This window comes from Pelodiscus sinensis, chromosome 2 (assembly GCF_052426305.1).
Source record: "Pelodiscus sinensis isolate ZL-2025 chromosome 2, ASM5242630v1, whole genome shotgun sequence".
In the NCBI taxonomy this organism is placed as follows: domain Eukaryota; kingdom Metazoa; phylum Chordata; order Testudines; family Trionychidae; genus Pelodiscus; species Pelodiscus sinensis.
Window position 1 is genome coordinate 159084394 of NC_143053.1, and position 17858 is coordinate 159102251.

At 38.9% G+C, this 17858-nt stretch overlaps 1 protein-coding gene across 4 annotated transcripts in view; it reads left to right on the plus strand.

Annotated features, from left to right (window-relative positions):
* GRB10 (growth factor receptor bound protein 10) overlaps window positions 1-17858 on the plus strand; it is a 202891-nt gene that overhangs the window by 172958 nt on the left and 12075 nt on the right. For all 4 annotated transcript variants that reach the window (XM_006136362.3, XM_075921668.2, XM_006136363.5 and 1 more), the window contains 5 exons: window positions 2517-2591; window positions 5998-6135; window positions 6959-7069; window positions 11054-11152; window positions 16888-16965. In XM_006136362.3, the coding sequence (XP_006136424.3) occupies window positions 2517-2591; window positions 5998-6135; window positions 6959-7069; window positions 11054-11152; window positions 16888-16965 (501 nt within the window). The remainder of the gene's footprint in view (window positions 1-2516; window positions 2592-5997; window positions 6136-6958; window positions 7070-11053; window positions 11153-16887; window positions 16966-17858) is intronic.

Here is a 17858-nt window from a genome sequence, read left to right on the forward strand (position 1 = left end):
TTATATGATGGTGAGGGTGATTCCTCTTTCACCTTCAATCTATTAGTGCCTTGAAGAATGAGACTTTTATTAGCTAAAGTAGAATGAATAGATTCAATAGATTTTATTGCCATTTAGCTTGTTGGCAAATTCTTAATTTTGTTTTATAGCTACCATGCATTCAGTGTTTTAACAATGATTAATAGTGCAAAGAGTAACATAATGTAATTAATGTCTACCGCAAGTATATCATACAGTACACCAAGGCACTTAGGTGCAAGACATTTTAAAATGTGGTACAAAAATTTGGATAGGAAGAGGAAGTCTGGAATAAGATAATCATTTGAATTAGGAATGTAATAGTGTGGTCAATTAACCGACAAGCAAAAGTATATATGTTAGTGCTATAGACTACATGCATTCTCTCCCTGCCCCCAGTACATTTTTTAGCAGGCTGACCAGCAGCCTGGCAGTCCAGGGTTGTGATGGGTCCGGGAACTACCACCACTGTGGCTCTACATTTAAAGTGTATTAGGAGCCAGGTGGGCAGGTAGCCCAGTTCAGTTCTGACTAGTGCTGTGTACAGGAGCTCAGATCCACCCTCTTCCCCTCCCAGACAAGGGCTGCTGCCACCCCACGCTGCTGCCTCTTTATCAGAGGCAGCACTACAGGGTGACAGGCAGCTGGTACATGAGGGGAGCTGGTTTTAAAACTGGCTCCCCTCACAGACCAGCTCCTGCCTGGCACTCCGAGGCAGAGGCAGCAGCGGGGTGTCAAAGGGCTCCTCGAGAGTGAGGCTGGAGCACACTGGCTACTGGCCCTACCCGCAGGGGCTATATAATAGTCGACTAACCAATAATAATTAACGAGGTTATTCAACTACTCAATTAACTGATATTTAACATCCCTAATTTGAATATTAAGTTGTTTTGACTTTGATGCATAATTCGTGGTAAATAATGAGATCATAATATTGAGCATCTGTACAGTGCTCAGAGGATCTGGAAACACCATGTTACTGTGACACAAGATACTTGGTTTTAAAATGAATAATTGTGGTGCAATGACAATTATGTAAGAGGAACGGGTGTTTACTTAGAACTTGTTAATATCTAGTGTGTGCATCAGGGAACGCTGTAGCAAATTTGCAGGTCTTGTGTTATGTGTGTGTGCTCAAAATTCGTATTCATTTTCCTGGAAGACTTTTTAGCTAACTGTTCGTTATGAGAAGTACATTAACATTGCCCTGAGCACAGTCAATGTATTGGAAAAGATTTTAAAAGGGGTTTTGTCTTGATAGATTGAAAAGTGTCAAGATTTGAAGCAGAGTTGCTAAGCAAATGGTGGGGGAAAAAGCCCTGACAGTTACACATCAATGCTTTTTCATAATTAAAGTTTGGGTAATTAATATGATTGATTCTGCTGAAACTGAACAATTCACGACTCCAACCTAATACAACATAGAATAGTACTTCGGTTATAGAGAGAAAACAACTATTTTAAAGTATTTAAGAGCACACAGTCACAAACCCATTTCTGTAGTACCTGAGCATCTCACATTCCTTAATATAGTTTTCCTCATTACACCCTCTGAAGGAGGTACTATTGTCCCCATTTTACCCGTTGGGAGCTACAGCACAGAGAAGCTAAGTGACTTGCCCATAGCCTCACAGAAAGTCTCTGGTGCAGTAGGGTCAATAATTTAGGTCTCCAAGCTCCTCAGCTAGATCCCTAACCACAGTACCATCCTTTCCCTCCATTGCTCCAAACAAAAGTCTCTTAATTCCTAATTTGATGGGAGACCTGTAGCCCATGGGTTGCACACAGCTCATCAGGGTAAACCACTGGCAGTCCACCAGGCAGATTGTTTACTTGACATCCGCAGGTTCTGCCACCTGCAGCTTCCACTGGCTGTTTCACCATTCCTGGCCAATAGAGCTGCGGGAAGTGCTACTGGGTGCAAGGACTTGCTGGCTTCTGCTTCCTATAGCTCCTATTGGCTGGGAACACTGAACTGTGGCCAGTGGAAGCTGCGGGTGGCCACACCTGTTGAGCGCAAGGTAAACAACCTATCTGTCAGCCCACCAGTGACTTAGCCTGATGAGCTGCTTGCAGCCCATGGACCGGAGGTTTCCCACCACTGTCCAAACTCCTGACCCTACTTCAAAAGCGATCTTAGATTGAGTTTTCTGTTGTAGAGAAAGGAGAAGAATGTTCTTTATAGAAGATAAAAATTTATCCTTAATTTCACACATGGAGAAATGTACTTATAAAATATTTCAAAATTTCATTTTTTTAAAAAAAGCCACATCAGTGTAGTTGGGGTATTTTGTAGGAGGGAAGAAAGGAAGTAAATTAGACTTGAAAGCTTAGCATCACACATAACATAAGGAAGTCTTTAATTCAATTAGAATTAATAATCATAGATGGTGGAGATTGGAAAAGATCCTTCTGATCTAGTCCATCTATGCACTAACTAACCAGAAGTATGTAAATGCATTCTGACTCCAACATGTCTTTTTTTCCCCCCCTTGTAGAATTTCTTTCCAGAGCAGATGGTTGCTTGGTGTCAGCAATCAAATGGCAGCATCCCACAATCACAACTTTTGCAGGTATTCTAAGACATTGTGCTAAAGTAGTCTTTATAAAGGACAAGGGAAGAAGATGAGAGGACTGGAAATGTGACCAGGAAAAGAGTGCATGTTCATAATGTTCAATTTTTTGGCAGATTTTAACCAGCTTAATTTAGATTTTAAATAACTATAAACACTAACTGTTAGTTTTCATATGCCCACTAAATTGCCATCTGGCATTACCAAGGGCTGCTGCTCTTGGTAGTGCCAATGATGGCTAAGCTGTTGCAGTGTTCTGTGGGAATGTGATAAATGTCAGTTTGCTGACCACACATGTCACAACTGCAGAGCAGCTAAAGGTATACTTCCCAGATCAGGAAATCTAAAAATAGCAGTGTAATTGTTGCAGCCTGGTTGGTAGGACAGGATACCTACCTAAGTACAGTCTTAGCTGAGACCCTGTGTATGTAGACAGACATCTAGCCTATGCCACTCCCCCCAGATGTGGGAGTTAATTATCTCATCATCTTAGGTACTTTGCAAATGTCCCACTGGTTAACTTTCTACATCTTTCAGTACCTGAATACCTTTAGAAATCTGAACCATGGCGACCGGAAACAATCATCTGTTCAGTAACTGTTAATATTTCCCTTGTTTCACAAAATAATTTTAAATGCAAAACTCGTTTATGATAAACTTCTTTACCTTCTTATATAGTCAGCAAATTTATGGTAGTTTTATTTAACTAAATCAATTTTCAAATGTTGGTTTTGTAAATTTTTAATTACATGACAATTTCTGTCCAAACATGGTCTGAAAGAAATCCCAAATAAAAAACATCAGTGTCTAGTAAATGAGAAAGGAGTGGATCACCATTTGCTAACATAATAAAACATAAAAATTAAGATTGTGAATAAATGTGTTAAGCTATATAACTGCTTTAATAAATGTGTGTAAAAATAGTGTCTCCTAATGATTACACCAAATTTAGTGTAAACTTTATTTGCTTTCACATAAACGTATGTCAGTGATTATATTAGAAAGAATCAATCTTTCTTATAAAAATAACTAAAAATATACATACAAAACAAGATTAAAACCAATTGTTTAATATTCTGAATGGCACTAAGGCAGATAGGAGAAAAGAAATGAATGATAGATGCTTTCCTAAAGTTTTGTATTATTATTTATTATTATTCTACACACACATATACACCTTTTAGAACAATGCTGCATAAATATAATACACTTCATTCAGTTCAAAATAATTCTAGGTTTTTATTCAGTTCAAAATAGTCCTATGCTTTTATAAAGGAGTATGTTATAGCAATATTAACAGAGCACGTGCTGAGCATACTGAAAGAAGCAGTTATTGACCTACAAGATATTTTATCTCATAATATGGCTTATTTTTGCCAAGCAAATAAAAACCAAGAGAAAACAATATTTTTAAAAATTGTCATCTATGTAATATTCAAAGGCCATGAAACGTTAAGTCCTAACTGACTGGCTTCTTCCAATGGCTGTCTCTGGATTAGACAGATTTTCATGTCTAATCTGCACTCTACTTACACATGTATTTCTAAATTGACTAGTATTTTCAAACTATGTAACCTAAAAGTTAGGCACTTACATAAGTGACCTGTCTTCTAAAGTGCTGAATGCTTAACAACTCCCGCTAACTTCACTGGGTTTACTCTTGATTTATATGATATTGCACAAAGTGAGAAGAGAACATAGCAATAGCTTCCAGGAGAAGCACTTCAGGTGGAAGACTGAGAATTTGAGGCCAAAAAGGTCCTGAGCTCAGTAGCCCTGGTCTTACCCAACTGGTAATCAGTAGTTTTAAATGGAAGACCTGTATCAACAAAATTCAAACGTGTTCAGAGAAAATTCCTACCAAATGATGGCATTGCAGCAAATGAATGTACTTGAAGGTGCTTTAAATTAAAAGATCGGATAACAGTACTACATTACTACCTCAGCCAGTCCTAGGTTTCTGTGATTTATGTGCCTGAATGCACATTAAACTGTTCCCATTAGTTCCTATTCTAGCGTCTCTAGATAAGTTAGGAATAGCATATCAACCTAATTTTTCAAAATATTTCTGGGTAAGAATCTGTTAAATGTGGTATATTTGAGTTACTGAGTATGAAATGTTCTGCTGCCTGTCCGTATCACCAGGCGGAGCAGAGGGGGGTACGTAGGATATGAATTTGAAGTGGATAATCCATAAATTGGCTGTTCATTACCTAAATTTGCTGGATGAAGTTTTGCATTCCAGTCAGTTTCCAAGCTACACTTGCTGGTGCATTTTCTTATGGCTTTTGGGTTTCTTAGAATTAATAAGCTGCTTGCATAGGTGCCAAGTTCTCCTCTAGCTGAGGGTACTAGACACTCCCTCCCTGCACCCCAAATCCTCATCCCACTCCATTCTACCCCTTCTTCCAAGCTCCTGGCTCACCTTTTTCTCTGAGTGTGCCGTACCCCACTTCCTCCTCCCTCCACCTGCCCCTAGTTGACCAGAATACGATGAAACAGCTGTTTGTAGCTGGCAGAAGGCCCTGGAAGGGAAGTGGAGGAGATGAGTAGCAGAGCGATCAGTGGACAAGAAGCACTGGGGGAGAGGGAGGTGCTTGCCTGCCAGTGGGTGTTTGACCACCCATTACATTTTTCCCTGTAGCTGCTCTAGCCCCAGAGCACCCACAGAGTCAGTGCCTGTGGCTGCCTATGACTGTGCTAGGTAAATGTTGCTTTGAAACATCAGTTTGTATTCATCAGTGCAAGAGGAACAGAAATATGGAAGAATGGTTAGCCCTTTGGAGGCCTCAGTCTTTGTTGCCTGGTAAACAAGATACAACAGCATAGATTTTGTGGACACTAATTGTCCACATGAACCCAGTTGCCATGCACCAAAAGTTTCCTGGTGCATGTTGATTAACTTTGCTTTAAAATAAGATAGCAGCTCTTAGTAGAGATGTTAAAATTAGATTAATCAACTAATCGAATAGTTGATGGAATTCAGTTAGTCGATAAGGGTGCTTCCACTTTGAAATGTAGCAACAGCCCAGTGGGCTCTTGCTACATTTTAAAGTCAGAAGGCGGTGTTGTGCCTTTGAAATGTACAAGAGCCCCAGCAGGTGCACCCTTGCCCCCTCCCACGGAGTTGGAGTGGTGGGAACTAGTTTATAAGCCAGCTCCCCCCAGTACCTCCTCTTCTCCCCCATTCCTCTTGCTGCCTCTTTTTGATAGAGGCAGCAAGGGGGAGGGGAAGTGATTTGTCAACTAGTGTGTCGACTAGTCACTTACATTCCTAGCTCTTACTCGGGGACATTAAGTCTAAGTCAGTGAGTGTGATTGACTTCTTCTTGCTCCAGGGCTGCTGTTAGATTTGTCAGTGTTTATGGTACATAATCATAAAACTTTTAATTTTCCTCTCCAACAGAACTTTTTAAACTCCAGTAGCTGCCCTGAAATTCAAGGTTTTTTGCATGTGAAAGAGTTGGGTAGGAAATCATGGAAGAAATTATATGTATGTTTGAGAAGATCAGGACTTTATTGCTCCACAAAAGGAACTTCAAAGGTAATTTAAATATATTTTTAAGAATTCACCTATTAAAATTGTTGGTATTGAAAATGAATTTCTATGTGCAGTAGATTTTTTTAATATAAAAGTTTTCACAGAGTTTTCTCTTAACAAAACAATACATTAAATTATGGGCAAGTAGCAAACCAGATAGGTTAGTTCATACCTTCAAATTTACATATCTGAATTTTTTTTATTATAATAATAATATACTCATAAAGACGTATGTTTTTAATATATAAAAAGATATAAGTGGCTACCAAAGTTGCATTAAATGAGAGATTAGGGATGAGGAAGAAGACACTTGCTTCATAAGTGACCTTCTTATGGGTTTATTTAGATGGTAACTAAAGGCTTAATTTAGTTACAAATTAATTATTACATTTGAAAAACAAATTAACATTAATCAGAACGAATTTAAGCATCATTTATTATTGTAGCGGGATGTAACTGTCAACTTTCAGTATAAACCTCCTCTTTTCTCCTACTGTTGTGTGGCTTTGGGTGGTTAATACTTTTTGGTTTTTGTTTTTGGTTTCATGGCATTTCCCTTGCAAGCAAATATCTTAGACATACAGATCAATTTGTCAGTATGTATCCTGAGAACAATATTGGCTTTGTTTATAAATTCATAACCAGTTTGAAGAGGGCAAATGGTTAATTTTTATTGTATATTAAATAAAACTTCGCGTGCTTAGAGAGAGGCAGTTTAAATGTGCGTACACTGCCCTCTGATGGATGTTATTCTTCAGAGATGGTATGGCACTAAAATGTTTCAGTGAGTTAATCCAACCATTTAAAAGGTACATTATTTCCGCAGGAGCCAAGACACTTGCAGTTGTTAGCTGACCTAGAAGACAGCAATATCTTCTCATTGATAGCAGGCAAGAAATTGTATAATGCTCCCACAGACTATGGATTTTGTGTAAAGGTAATTCTTCTCATTAACTTGATCCCAAGGTGGAACTGACATCATCAGACATTTTTTTTAGCAAATTTGTGATGCCCTTATTCACTAGGATTGGACGTTTTCTCACCAAGTAATCCTGTTGACTTCAGAAAGACTTTTGGAGTCTGTTACTATGCAGGGGGAGTCAGGCAGTGGGAAAGTGAGGGTAGGAGGGCAGCATAGTCTGACCATAAGGAATACAACTTGCGCAGCAGCAAATCAAGTAAGAATGACAGTTGTTCCAGGTTGTGCATATACTAATATATGATTTTTTTGTTTAAATGATGCTGTCAACTTTAAATTTATTTAAATGTAAAAGTCAATGGCTTTTTCAAATAGTTGAGCAGACAAGACCTCATGTTCCACAATGGGAAACCTAGAATTGTACACGTGGGTCTTACTCTGGGGTTTCAGAAGCTCTGATGTTAAAGTGACGTGAGAGGGCCCTCAAACTTTAAAAATATAATCCGAGGTACATGGATGTTCAATTTCTGTGTGGGATTATTGTAAATATCAGTGCTTCTATGTTTTGAAAACCCAGAACATCTTTTGGACTGGCAGGTTTGAGTATAATATCATCTAACTCCTGTCAAGTAGTGAGCCTCTTAAAGGGTGTTGGTGTTCACAACCTTGCTCCAGACTTTAACATATAATCTCTGCTTTTCATATCTTAATCATGGTGAAAAGGAAAGCTGCTTATGAGAGCGAGTGCCCAAATTACATAGCAGAGGCTCATATACTAAACAGAAGTAATTTCAGCAATAGGACAAATAGCTTCTTTGCTTTAAAGGAGAAAGTCAGTTTGAAAAATGAAGAGTAAAGTCTTCAGAAGTCTGTTTTTAACTCTTAAGTCTGGCATGCCTGCAGTTTTTGTACTGGTATGTCTGTGCCAGTTAGGGAGACAATTAATTTTTTTAACCAATAAAGTTTTATTTTATAAACCACCGGAGTCATTGCAGTTATACCAGGAAAAAGATACTCATATTTGTGTAGCTTATTCAGGAAGCGGAATGAGATATACTTATAAGAAGGATTCTAATTCCTTCTAGGCTGGGGATTGTACTGTTATTAACTAAACCAGGCTAGCTTTTGTGTTTAGACAAAAGTCAGTGTGCATCCCTCTTTTTCATTGTTGTTACCAACATATCTGGTAAGATTTTTACAGCACCTAAGCCCTCATCCAAGGGTTCTAAAAGAACTCAGATGGGAAATTGCTGAACTATTATCTGTGGTTTGTAACCTATCCTTTAAATCGGCTTCCGTGCCTAGTGACTGGAAGGTAGCCAATGTGACACCAATATTTAAAAAGGGCTCTAGAGGCGATCCTGGCAATTACAGACCGGTAAGTCTAACTTCAGTACCGGGCAAATTAGTCGAAACAATAGTAAAGAATACCATTGTGAAGCATGTAGAAGAACATAATTTGTTGGACAAAAGTCAACATGGTTTCTGTAAAGGGAAATCCTGTCTTACTAATCTGTTAGAGTTCTTTGAAGGGGTTAACAAGCATGCGGATAAGGGGTATCCAGTAAATATAGTTACTTGGATTTTCAGAAAGCCTTTGACAAGGTCCCTCACCAAAGGCTCTTGTGTAAATTACATGGCCATGGGATAAGAGGGAAGGTCCTTTCTTGGATTGCAAACTGGTTAAAAGACAGGAAACAATGGGTAGGAATAAATGGTAAATTTTCAGATTGGAGAGGGGTAACTAGTGGTGTACCCCAAGGGTCAGTCCTGGGACCAATCCTTTTCAACTTATTCATAAATGATCTCGAGAAAGGGGTAAGCAGTGAGGTAGTAAAGTTTGCGGATGATACCAAACTGTTTCAGATAGTCAAGACAGAAGCAGACTGTGAGGGACTCCCAAGAAGATCTCACCAAACTCAGTGATTGGGCAGCAAATGGCAAATGAAATTTAATGTGGATAAGTGTAAAGTAATGCACATTGGGAAAAATAACCCCAACTATATGTACAGTATGATGGGGGCTAATTTGGCTATGACAAATCAGGAAAGGGATCTTGGAGTTATCGTGGACAGTTCTCTGAAAACTTCCATGCAGTGTGCAGTGGCGGTCAAAAAGGCAAATAGGTTGATAGGAATTATTAGGAAAGGGATAGAAAATAAGACACAGAATATCTTACTGCCCCTGTATAAAACTATGGTACGCCCACATCTTGAATACTGTGTACAGATGTGGTCTCCTCACCTCAAAAAAGATATTTTGGCCTTGGAAAGGGTTCAGAAAAGGGCAACTAAAATGATTAAGGGTTTGGAGTGGGTCCCATATCAGGAGAGGTTAAAGCGACTGGGACTTTTCAGTTTAGAAAAGAGGAGACTGAGGGGGGATATGATAGAGGTATATAAAATCACGAGTGGTGTGGAGAGGGCCGATGAAGAAAAGTTATTTATTAGTTCCCTAAATAGAAGAACTAGAGGACACCAAATGAAATTAATGGGTAGCAGGTTTAAAACGAATAAAAGAAAGTTCTTCTTCACACAGAGCGTAGTCAACCTGTGGAACTCCTTGCCAGAGGAGGCTGTGAAGGCTAGGACTATAATCGAGTTTAAAGAGAAGCTAGATAATTTCATGGAAGTTAGGTCCATAAAAGGCTATTAGCCAGGGGATAACACGGTGTCCTTGGCTTCTGTTTTTCAGAGGCTGGAGAGAGATGGCAGGAGACAAATCGCTCGATCATTGTCTTCGGTCCACCCTCTCTGGGGCACCTGGTGCTGGCCACTGTCGGTAGACAGGATACTGGGCTAGAAGGACCTTTGGTCTGACCCAGTACGGCCGTTTTTATGTTCTTATGTTCATTGTCTATGTGTTGAAAACAAGGCGGCCTATAGTATGCCTCCATGTTATAGGACCCATGAGAAAATCTGAGTGGAGGATGAGCAGGGGCGGGGGACAGGCCTGAGAGCTGCTTTTGTTTGTGTTGTGATGGGTTGTAGTGGAGCAGTACTGTTTAGCTAGAGATAAACGCTCTCCCTGGGTAAGGCAGGATGGCTAATGGAGCCATACTGATTTAATTAGAAAAAGCCATTTGTAAAGGCATTGAGGAGATGGGATAGAGCTCTCCTCCCCTCTGCTGTGGGTATCTATAACACAATGTCTGCAGTTCCTCACATGGCACGCCTGATGTTCTCTGGCCTCTTGTCTGCAGAGGTATGGGTAACTCCCAGTGTTCCATCTAAGCGGCAGGGCAGCACAGTTTCACAGGTGATTAATCATCCCCGCCCAGTCAGTTTCGTTCATGCAGCTTAGAGGGAACACCGGTAGCACCAGCAGTAGTATTTCTGCCTTCATGTCATCTGCAGAGGGGATAGCAGGAGCTATTGGAATGGATATTTGTCAGTTAAATTTACCTATCAAAAATATAAACTCCAACTTTTTTTTCCATTACCCACAGTCTTCCTCATTTCCTGTGGTCAGAGCCAAACGTCAAAATAATGTATTAATCTTAACAGTAAGAATACAGAAAAAACACTTAACAAATAAGATAATAGTATCTGAGAGTGGTGATGTTAAGGGGGATCTGGTACCCACGTCCATTTCTGCTGTAGACTCCATGTCTGACTTTGGATGAGTCAGTTTGTCACCAATTTCCCATCTTTAAAATGGGGCTGACTTTTTTATTTTAGGGATTATTTTGAGGATTAGTTTTCTTAAATTGTAAAGTGTCTTTATAACCTGAGCCACAATATGTTAGAGTGGCAGAATGTTGTAAGACGGCAAAGGTTACAAACTGACCACTCCTTTTCTACTGGGGACTCGTCAGGGAAGTTGGTTCTAGACTTTTCTTTTCCGATATATTTTAGCCTCTACTAGACACAAGTTCAATGTGAAATGAGTATTTTCTTGACAAATGCTTCCAGTTTTCTTACTCTCTGTGACTGCCTTTTTTTTATCAAGCGCTGTTGCTTTCCTCTTAAATGTAACTGAATTCCCTCTTACATTTTGTAGCCCAACAGAGTGAGAAATGAAACTAAGGAATTGAGGTTGCTGTGTGCGGAAGATGAGCAGAGTAGAACATGTTGGATGACTGCATTTAGACTTCTCAAGGTACCATATTTCTCATAATCTAAATTAGGCTAGGTCTGCAGCTGTCTTCAAATTCTTGAGAGATTTCAGTTTTCCCATACTATTGTGCACTGAATAAACAAGGCAATATTTTTATGAAGAAATCTCTAACTACTCTGATTGAACTACTTATATACCCTAAGATCAACTGTGTTCTGCAGCAGATACTTCAAGTTTGGAAAGTAAAATACTGCATACAGCTTTTACTCAGAAGCTTGTAACCACTGGTTTAGATTGTTTTCATTGGAGGCAAATATATACGTCATATTTTGCCATGCCAGGATTGTGTTTTATTTATATGTGCAATGAAAACAGTCACTGATTTTAAACTCATTATGCCAGAGTAGAACCTCTCAAAAATAGTTTTTAGGCTCATTAATACTAGTGATTTTAACTAGTATTAGATACTGTCAAGTGTCCTGTTCTTGATTTTTTGTTTGCTGTTTCCGGAGACAAACTGACTTTTAAAACAGTGGTGGTCTTTTGCAGTCTTTTTGGCGTGGCTTCTAATAAAACATGATTCAACATCTGGCCTAGTCAAAATCACTTGTTGTAAACTGTTAAAATGTATGCCCGACATCAGTGGTGGACAACATACCACATGGCCAATGGGAAATGCAGAAAGTGGTGGCCATCAAGTCTCTCGATCCTGTACCACTTCCTGTAGCTGTCATCGGCCAGGAACGGTGAACCACAGCCAGTGAGCATTGTGAGTGGCCATACCTGTGTACACAAGCTCTCTGGCGGTTCTGATGAGCTGCATGCTGGCTATAGGTTGTCCATCACTTCCCTAGATTTTAGTTAATGCATTTATAGCATCCCCAAACGCAATGTCAAGTCACAGCCAAAAGGGTGATTTGATGCTGGGGTGAATCACTGTTGTATACTCCTGAGGCTAAACAGGAAATACAGTATTTAACAACTGCAGTGCTCCAGTAGCATCAGTTTACCTGCAGGATTATTCTGCAATATCTGAGGTTAATATTATAATCAGTTGTAATCAGTTATTAGTGGCAAAACAGTCCCTCACACTTGATATTTGCCAGAAAGTATTGCAGAGTACACAGAAGGACATAGTCATATATTTACCTTATTCTGCTATACTGTTATTCCCAGACCTACCTCTCAGTTTCAAACGTTTGTGTGGCCAGTCTTTAGGCCTGGCTCATTTCCTGACAAGAAGGGTAGAAAGTGATATTTTTAAATTTTTGTGTTGAGTACCACATAATTTTATCCTCTCAATATTTAGTCTTGAGAAACAAGATTTGGTGGCCAATTCAAGGATGTGGCTTCCACTGTTTAGTCACAGAGGTTCTTCTACATACTTTAGGGACACCATTGTTATAGCCAAACAAAATAATCACAATTATTAACCTTGCCTATTTTATTATTTTGAAAAGGAGAAGAAAACCAAAGACGGAACACTAATAATAAACTGGCTACTTCCATTACAATCTCTTCTGAATGCCATTCTTGTAGGAGAGCAGATATTACACCCTTGAGAATTGTTTTTTTTTTGCTGGAGCCACTTTTCTCTTGGTAAATTGAGACCATAGTCTTATTCCTAAAGTGGCTGTGAATCCCGTTTTAGAGGATAATCAAGATAGTTTATAAATGTGCACAAAATTTGTTTTAGGCATGTGACTCCTGTTGATGTTTAGGAATAGCAGATAGTTTACTTTGCTCAATTATAATTTTTAATAAATCGTAATACATCAAAGGAAGTATTTAAATCAGTTACTTAGAAGCCATTTACGGGTCTTCTTAAGAAAGACCAATTAATGAATATTAAGAATCTTAAATCCAGTTAACTCCTGCTATTTTTTCTGTTTTATCAGTGGGTATATCTACACCATGGGTTCCCATACTGGGGTGTGTGAAGAAATTCCAGGGAGGGTACGAGGCAACCCAGCCACACACACCCCTGTCAATCCCACCCCAAGTTTTGCTGCTATTTTTTTGGGAGGGGAGGCATGAGGGTTTCTCAAAAATCAAAAGGGGGGCGTGATGCCAAAAAATTTGGGAACCACTGATCTACACAAAAGAAAAACCCGGGGATGGCCCATGACAACCAACTCAGTCTATGGTGATATTTTGCTGCAGTGTAGACTTCCAGGCTTAGACTGGAACTCTGGGAGTCCTGGACCCTCCTACCCAGCAGAGTCGCAGCAGCAATGAAACAGCCCCAAAGCCTCAGCTGTGTAAGCCCAAGTCAGTTGGTACAGGCCGGATACTGTTTTTTTATTTTGCTGTACCCAACACTTAGCCCCCATCTGCATTCCAGAACTATCTCATCTAAATATTTGTTGATTACCAAGAGGAATTGTTAATATTTTGAATTAAAAGAACATTTCCGTATTCCAGTAAAATCACTACAAGAGATTTTAAATATAATCTTTTGGCTCCGTGTGTGTTGGGAGTTTGTGTTAGTTTTTATCTTTTTCTCCTTCCTTTGAAATGTTAAGAAAACATCTCCAAGACTTGAGTAGAGTCAGAGTTGGCTGCTGTTATTGTTAGTGTCTTAGTTCGATGAAGTCTGAGATTTTAGCGTAAATATCTATGACAAATCATCAGCTTGTTTAATAGATTTTGCAGAGATGATGATTCCTGTATTCCTGAGTTGGATGAGGGAATTGCTGCTGCATGTACCAGACATTTTGCTAAATAATTCTCATTAATATCGGTATCTTATACTTACATCAGTAATCAGTTAAGCAAGGTCTTTAGATTCTGTGATGTTTCATAGGGCAATTTACTATTTAAATAGCAATTACATTAGAAGTTTTGCATTATTGAACATTCAGAAGTATGCATTTCACCAGTTTTTGCCACTTCGGTGTTTCAGAAATACACAAAGGATTTTCTAGAAAATATTTCTCAATTATAAATGTTTTTCTTGCAGCTTCCAGGAGCAAAATTTTAGAATGACTGTGAAATAGTTCTCTTTATTACCTACTCTTTTCCTTCTGATAATATGTTCCTATACATGACTTCTTTTTGCTGTTAACATCCTCTTGAAGCCAGGACCTAACACTTTTGCAAGGCCTGTTGTCTGAGATAACCCATTTCTTTTGCAACTGATGTTTTAGACAGCAGATGTGATCTGTTCTGTCACATCTTGTTTAATTAAATAAAAATAAATGATTGTATGGTACTTTTGTACCAGCGCCATATGCATGAAAATACTGACTACTGTGTCCTAAGATTCAGTAAAAGTACAGACAAGTTTGTAATGCCCTAACATTAGAATAGTAAGTTATAAAAGTCACCTTTTGTATCAGCAGCGAAGTTGCTCTGTCACACATGCACATATGGAACTACAACTTTTCAGCCCATTGTCTGTGCCCTGATTGCATTAAGCTTTCATTTTCCTAACCAGAACTCATTTATTTGAATACTCTCCAAATTATCTAACTTGTTAATCTTTAAGAACATTTCTCTGTAGATTACAGTACAGAAAATCCTTTCCCTGTTTTGAAGTGAATACAAAACAGGCTGTACTAGATAAATGTGTTCCTAGAACAGTCTAGGATACAAAAAACAAAACACACATCCTGAATACAAAATGTGTATCTGATTTGTGCTGATCAGTGATATTCAGACCTCAGTGGCTAAATCACACTGGTTTAATATGTGCTGTAAAAGAGTCACCAGAAATTCTCAGACTGAGTGAGCCAAAAGTGGCTCTTTAATGTCACTATCATAGTTCTGCCTTCAATTACTTTTTGGTGAATTTTGATCAAAACTGTCCAGACATGAAATAAATTGAAGCCATTATTTAAGAGTGAAAGTCATGCGGAAGTCATGGTCAAATACTGATAGCATGTATTGTAATTGATCATATTTTTTCTACAGTCATAACTGCACATGCATCTAACCTTTGTCTTGCTTGATTAGTAACATAGTTACTAATCCTTTTTTTGTAAGGGAGATTGAAGTACAATATCACCATTACTTCCTGTTGAAATAACTTTATTATAAGATATTGTAACACTAACATAAAATTCAAAAGTGAACTGGAAAGCTTAAAATACATATGTCTATACCCCCCAAAAATCCAAAAGTACAGTTTGTTTATTTTACTATTTTCTGTGATTTCTAAATGGTATTTTGGTGGGCAGAAGTAGAAGAATGTACTGCCACCTCCTCTGCCTCTCAGTGCTGTGAGAACAGCTCTGCTTTACTCATTTCACACATAAAATTGCATTATACTCCCTGTGCTGAAGCTACATAGGCACAAAGCCAGTAGAACATTTGCAGTCTCTTAAGAGAATTTAATGCATAGGTCCATGCATTAAGTGTGTTCTAAAAATCCTTGCAATGTAGAAACACCTTATCACAGCCATTGAAAGGAACATATAGCCCTATGAAGAATTGCATTTAGGATGTAAAGGGTTAACCTGCTACCTTGAAAGCATGAGCCTTACCAGCATGCTTACCAGGTGACCCGTTAACTGGAGGGCTGACCTGGCCAGAGCAGTCCCCCGCTAACAATGCAGTGCAGCAGGCCCTGCCTGGCCCGGCTGAAGCAACCCCTTGCCCACAGCACAGAGCAGCGGGCCTGGCTTTGCCAGAGCAGCCCCTGAGATGTGCTCGGGGGGGCTGCGCCAGCTGGGCCCACCATGTCACGGGCAGGGGGGACTGCTTCAGAGTTAACATAGTGTTTAATTGCTTAACTTTTAAACAGTAATTAACATTTCTACTTAGAGCTATTATTTTTAAGTTGCATTATTAAAAAGGTAGGAGGGAGTTGAAAGTATGTGTTCTCTCTTCTCAGATAACTAAATCAATGAATTAGTTTCACGCAACTGTTTAAAAAATCTGCTTTCAGAATGGTGAATATGCCAACTTTCACCCTTAAGTTCTGAGTCGCTAAAAGTGATCCCTTAGAATTGAATCGACTGTACAAACTTTATAGTCATCACTGTGGGCTCTGCCTAAAGTTAGGGCTCATCTAGACTATGCTGAAGTGTCAAAAGAGGATATGCAAATTCTGCAGGAATTTGCATGTGTTCTTCTGATCTCACTTTCGGCGCTTTCAGAAGTGAAAGTAGTCAAGACACTTTTTTTTTTTTGGCAACCCCCCTCCTTTTCAAAAAGCAGCGTAAACCTCATTTTTAAAGGAAAAGTGGCTTTTTGAAAAAAAGGTAGGGGTTCCCGAAAAAAACCGCATCTTGACTGCTTTGACTTTCGAAAACACTGCTTTCAAAAGTGAGCTCAGAAGACAACATGCAAATTCTCGCAGAATTTGCATATCCTCTTTTGACACTTTTTAGCATAGTCTAGATGAGCCCTTATAGCAGAGGAGCAACAAAAACTGTCTGTCCAAGACGACTTCTCTTTCAAGGATGAATAAAACTGTAGTGGGAACCTTTGAGATACTCCATTCACCATCCACTACTTCAGGAATTGCTACACAGAGTTGATTCTGCATGTGCATATGTATGCTTCATATTTGGGTGTGTGGATAAAGCTATTTATGCCTATTTAGCTTGTATATGTGGAGTTGATATCCTTGTGATAAACTTATCATGCATGTTTGACTGCCGTATCTACCTTGTACGCATTATTACATAAGGCAGTTTGCTCCAGGACTATTTCTAATACCAAAGTAAGCATACAGTACCAGTTCCAATGTAGATGTCATTACAGTACTGTAGTTGCTGTGAGGAGATGCAATTGAATATTTCTAATTTTCCTTCCCTCTTGATCTATAGTATGGAATGCTGCTCTACCAGAACTACAGAATTCCTCAGCAGAGAAAAACTGTTCTTCCCCACTTCTCCACTCCAGTTGTAAGTACTGAAGTTATTTTTAAATATATTGCTGGTCCTCCATCCTTGTGTTAAAATTTACAGTGGCTTGCCTGATAATTCATACTTCTCAGAACTAGAACACTATTTATGAAATGCTGTCTCCCCAGTTCAGACTCTGTTCCTTTATTAATACATCCAAGCAGCCTATTTGTTTTAACTGCTGGTGTGCACTGCGCAGAAACTGCCAATAAGCTATCCACAATTATTTCCAAAAGAGGATCCAGTAAATGTTAGGGTCTGCTCCTGCATGTGTTGAAATTGACTTAAATGAAAAGTAGTCTGCAGTCAAAGTCCATAAGTAAGGACTTATATAGCATATAAGTATGGACTTATATAGCATATATTTTTTCCTATATGCTAGGTAACCTTCAATAATGATGCCCAATCTCCAAAAGCTTTGAAAGCCATTGGAGTTGCATATAATACTTCTCTCCACCCCCACCAAAAATTGGATAGCACTTATTCCTAATTGCATTTGCATGAATCCAGCTGGTTATGAGGAGCTTTGTCCAGGTGCAGTATTTCCTAATTCCACAAGTAAATAGGGACCATGAGAAAGTACCCTCTCAGTTTTTCCTTTTTGACTATTAAGACTCATATTTTTACATGCCTCTTTTTCTTTGTACAAGTGAATTCCCCATAAGTCAAAGTAACTGTGAAAGAGGGAAAGAGTTGTTGAGCTTTCATTGCTTTGTATTATGCCTAGTTTTTTTAATTAGAAATTGGAATGTAGAAGTGCTAGAGTATTAGAGTTACAATCCAAAGCCAGATCCCTCATTATCCTAAGTGAAAAATGGGCAGTACTTTAGCTGGCTGGCGGAAACAATGCAGTTAACTACTGTGAAAAGAGCAAGAATATGGAGGATTTGCAA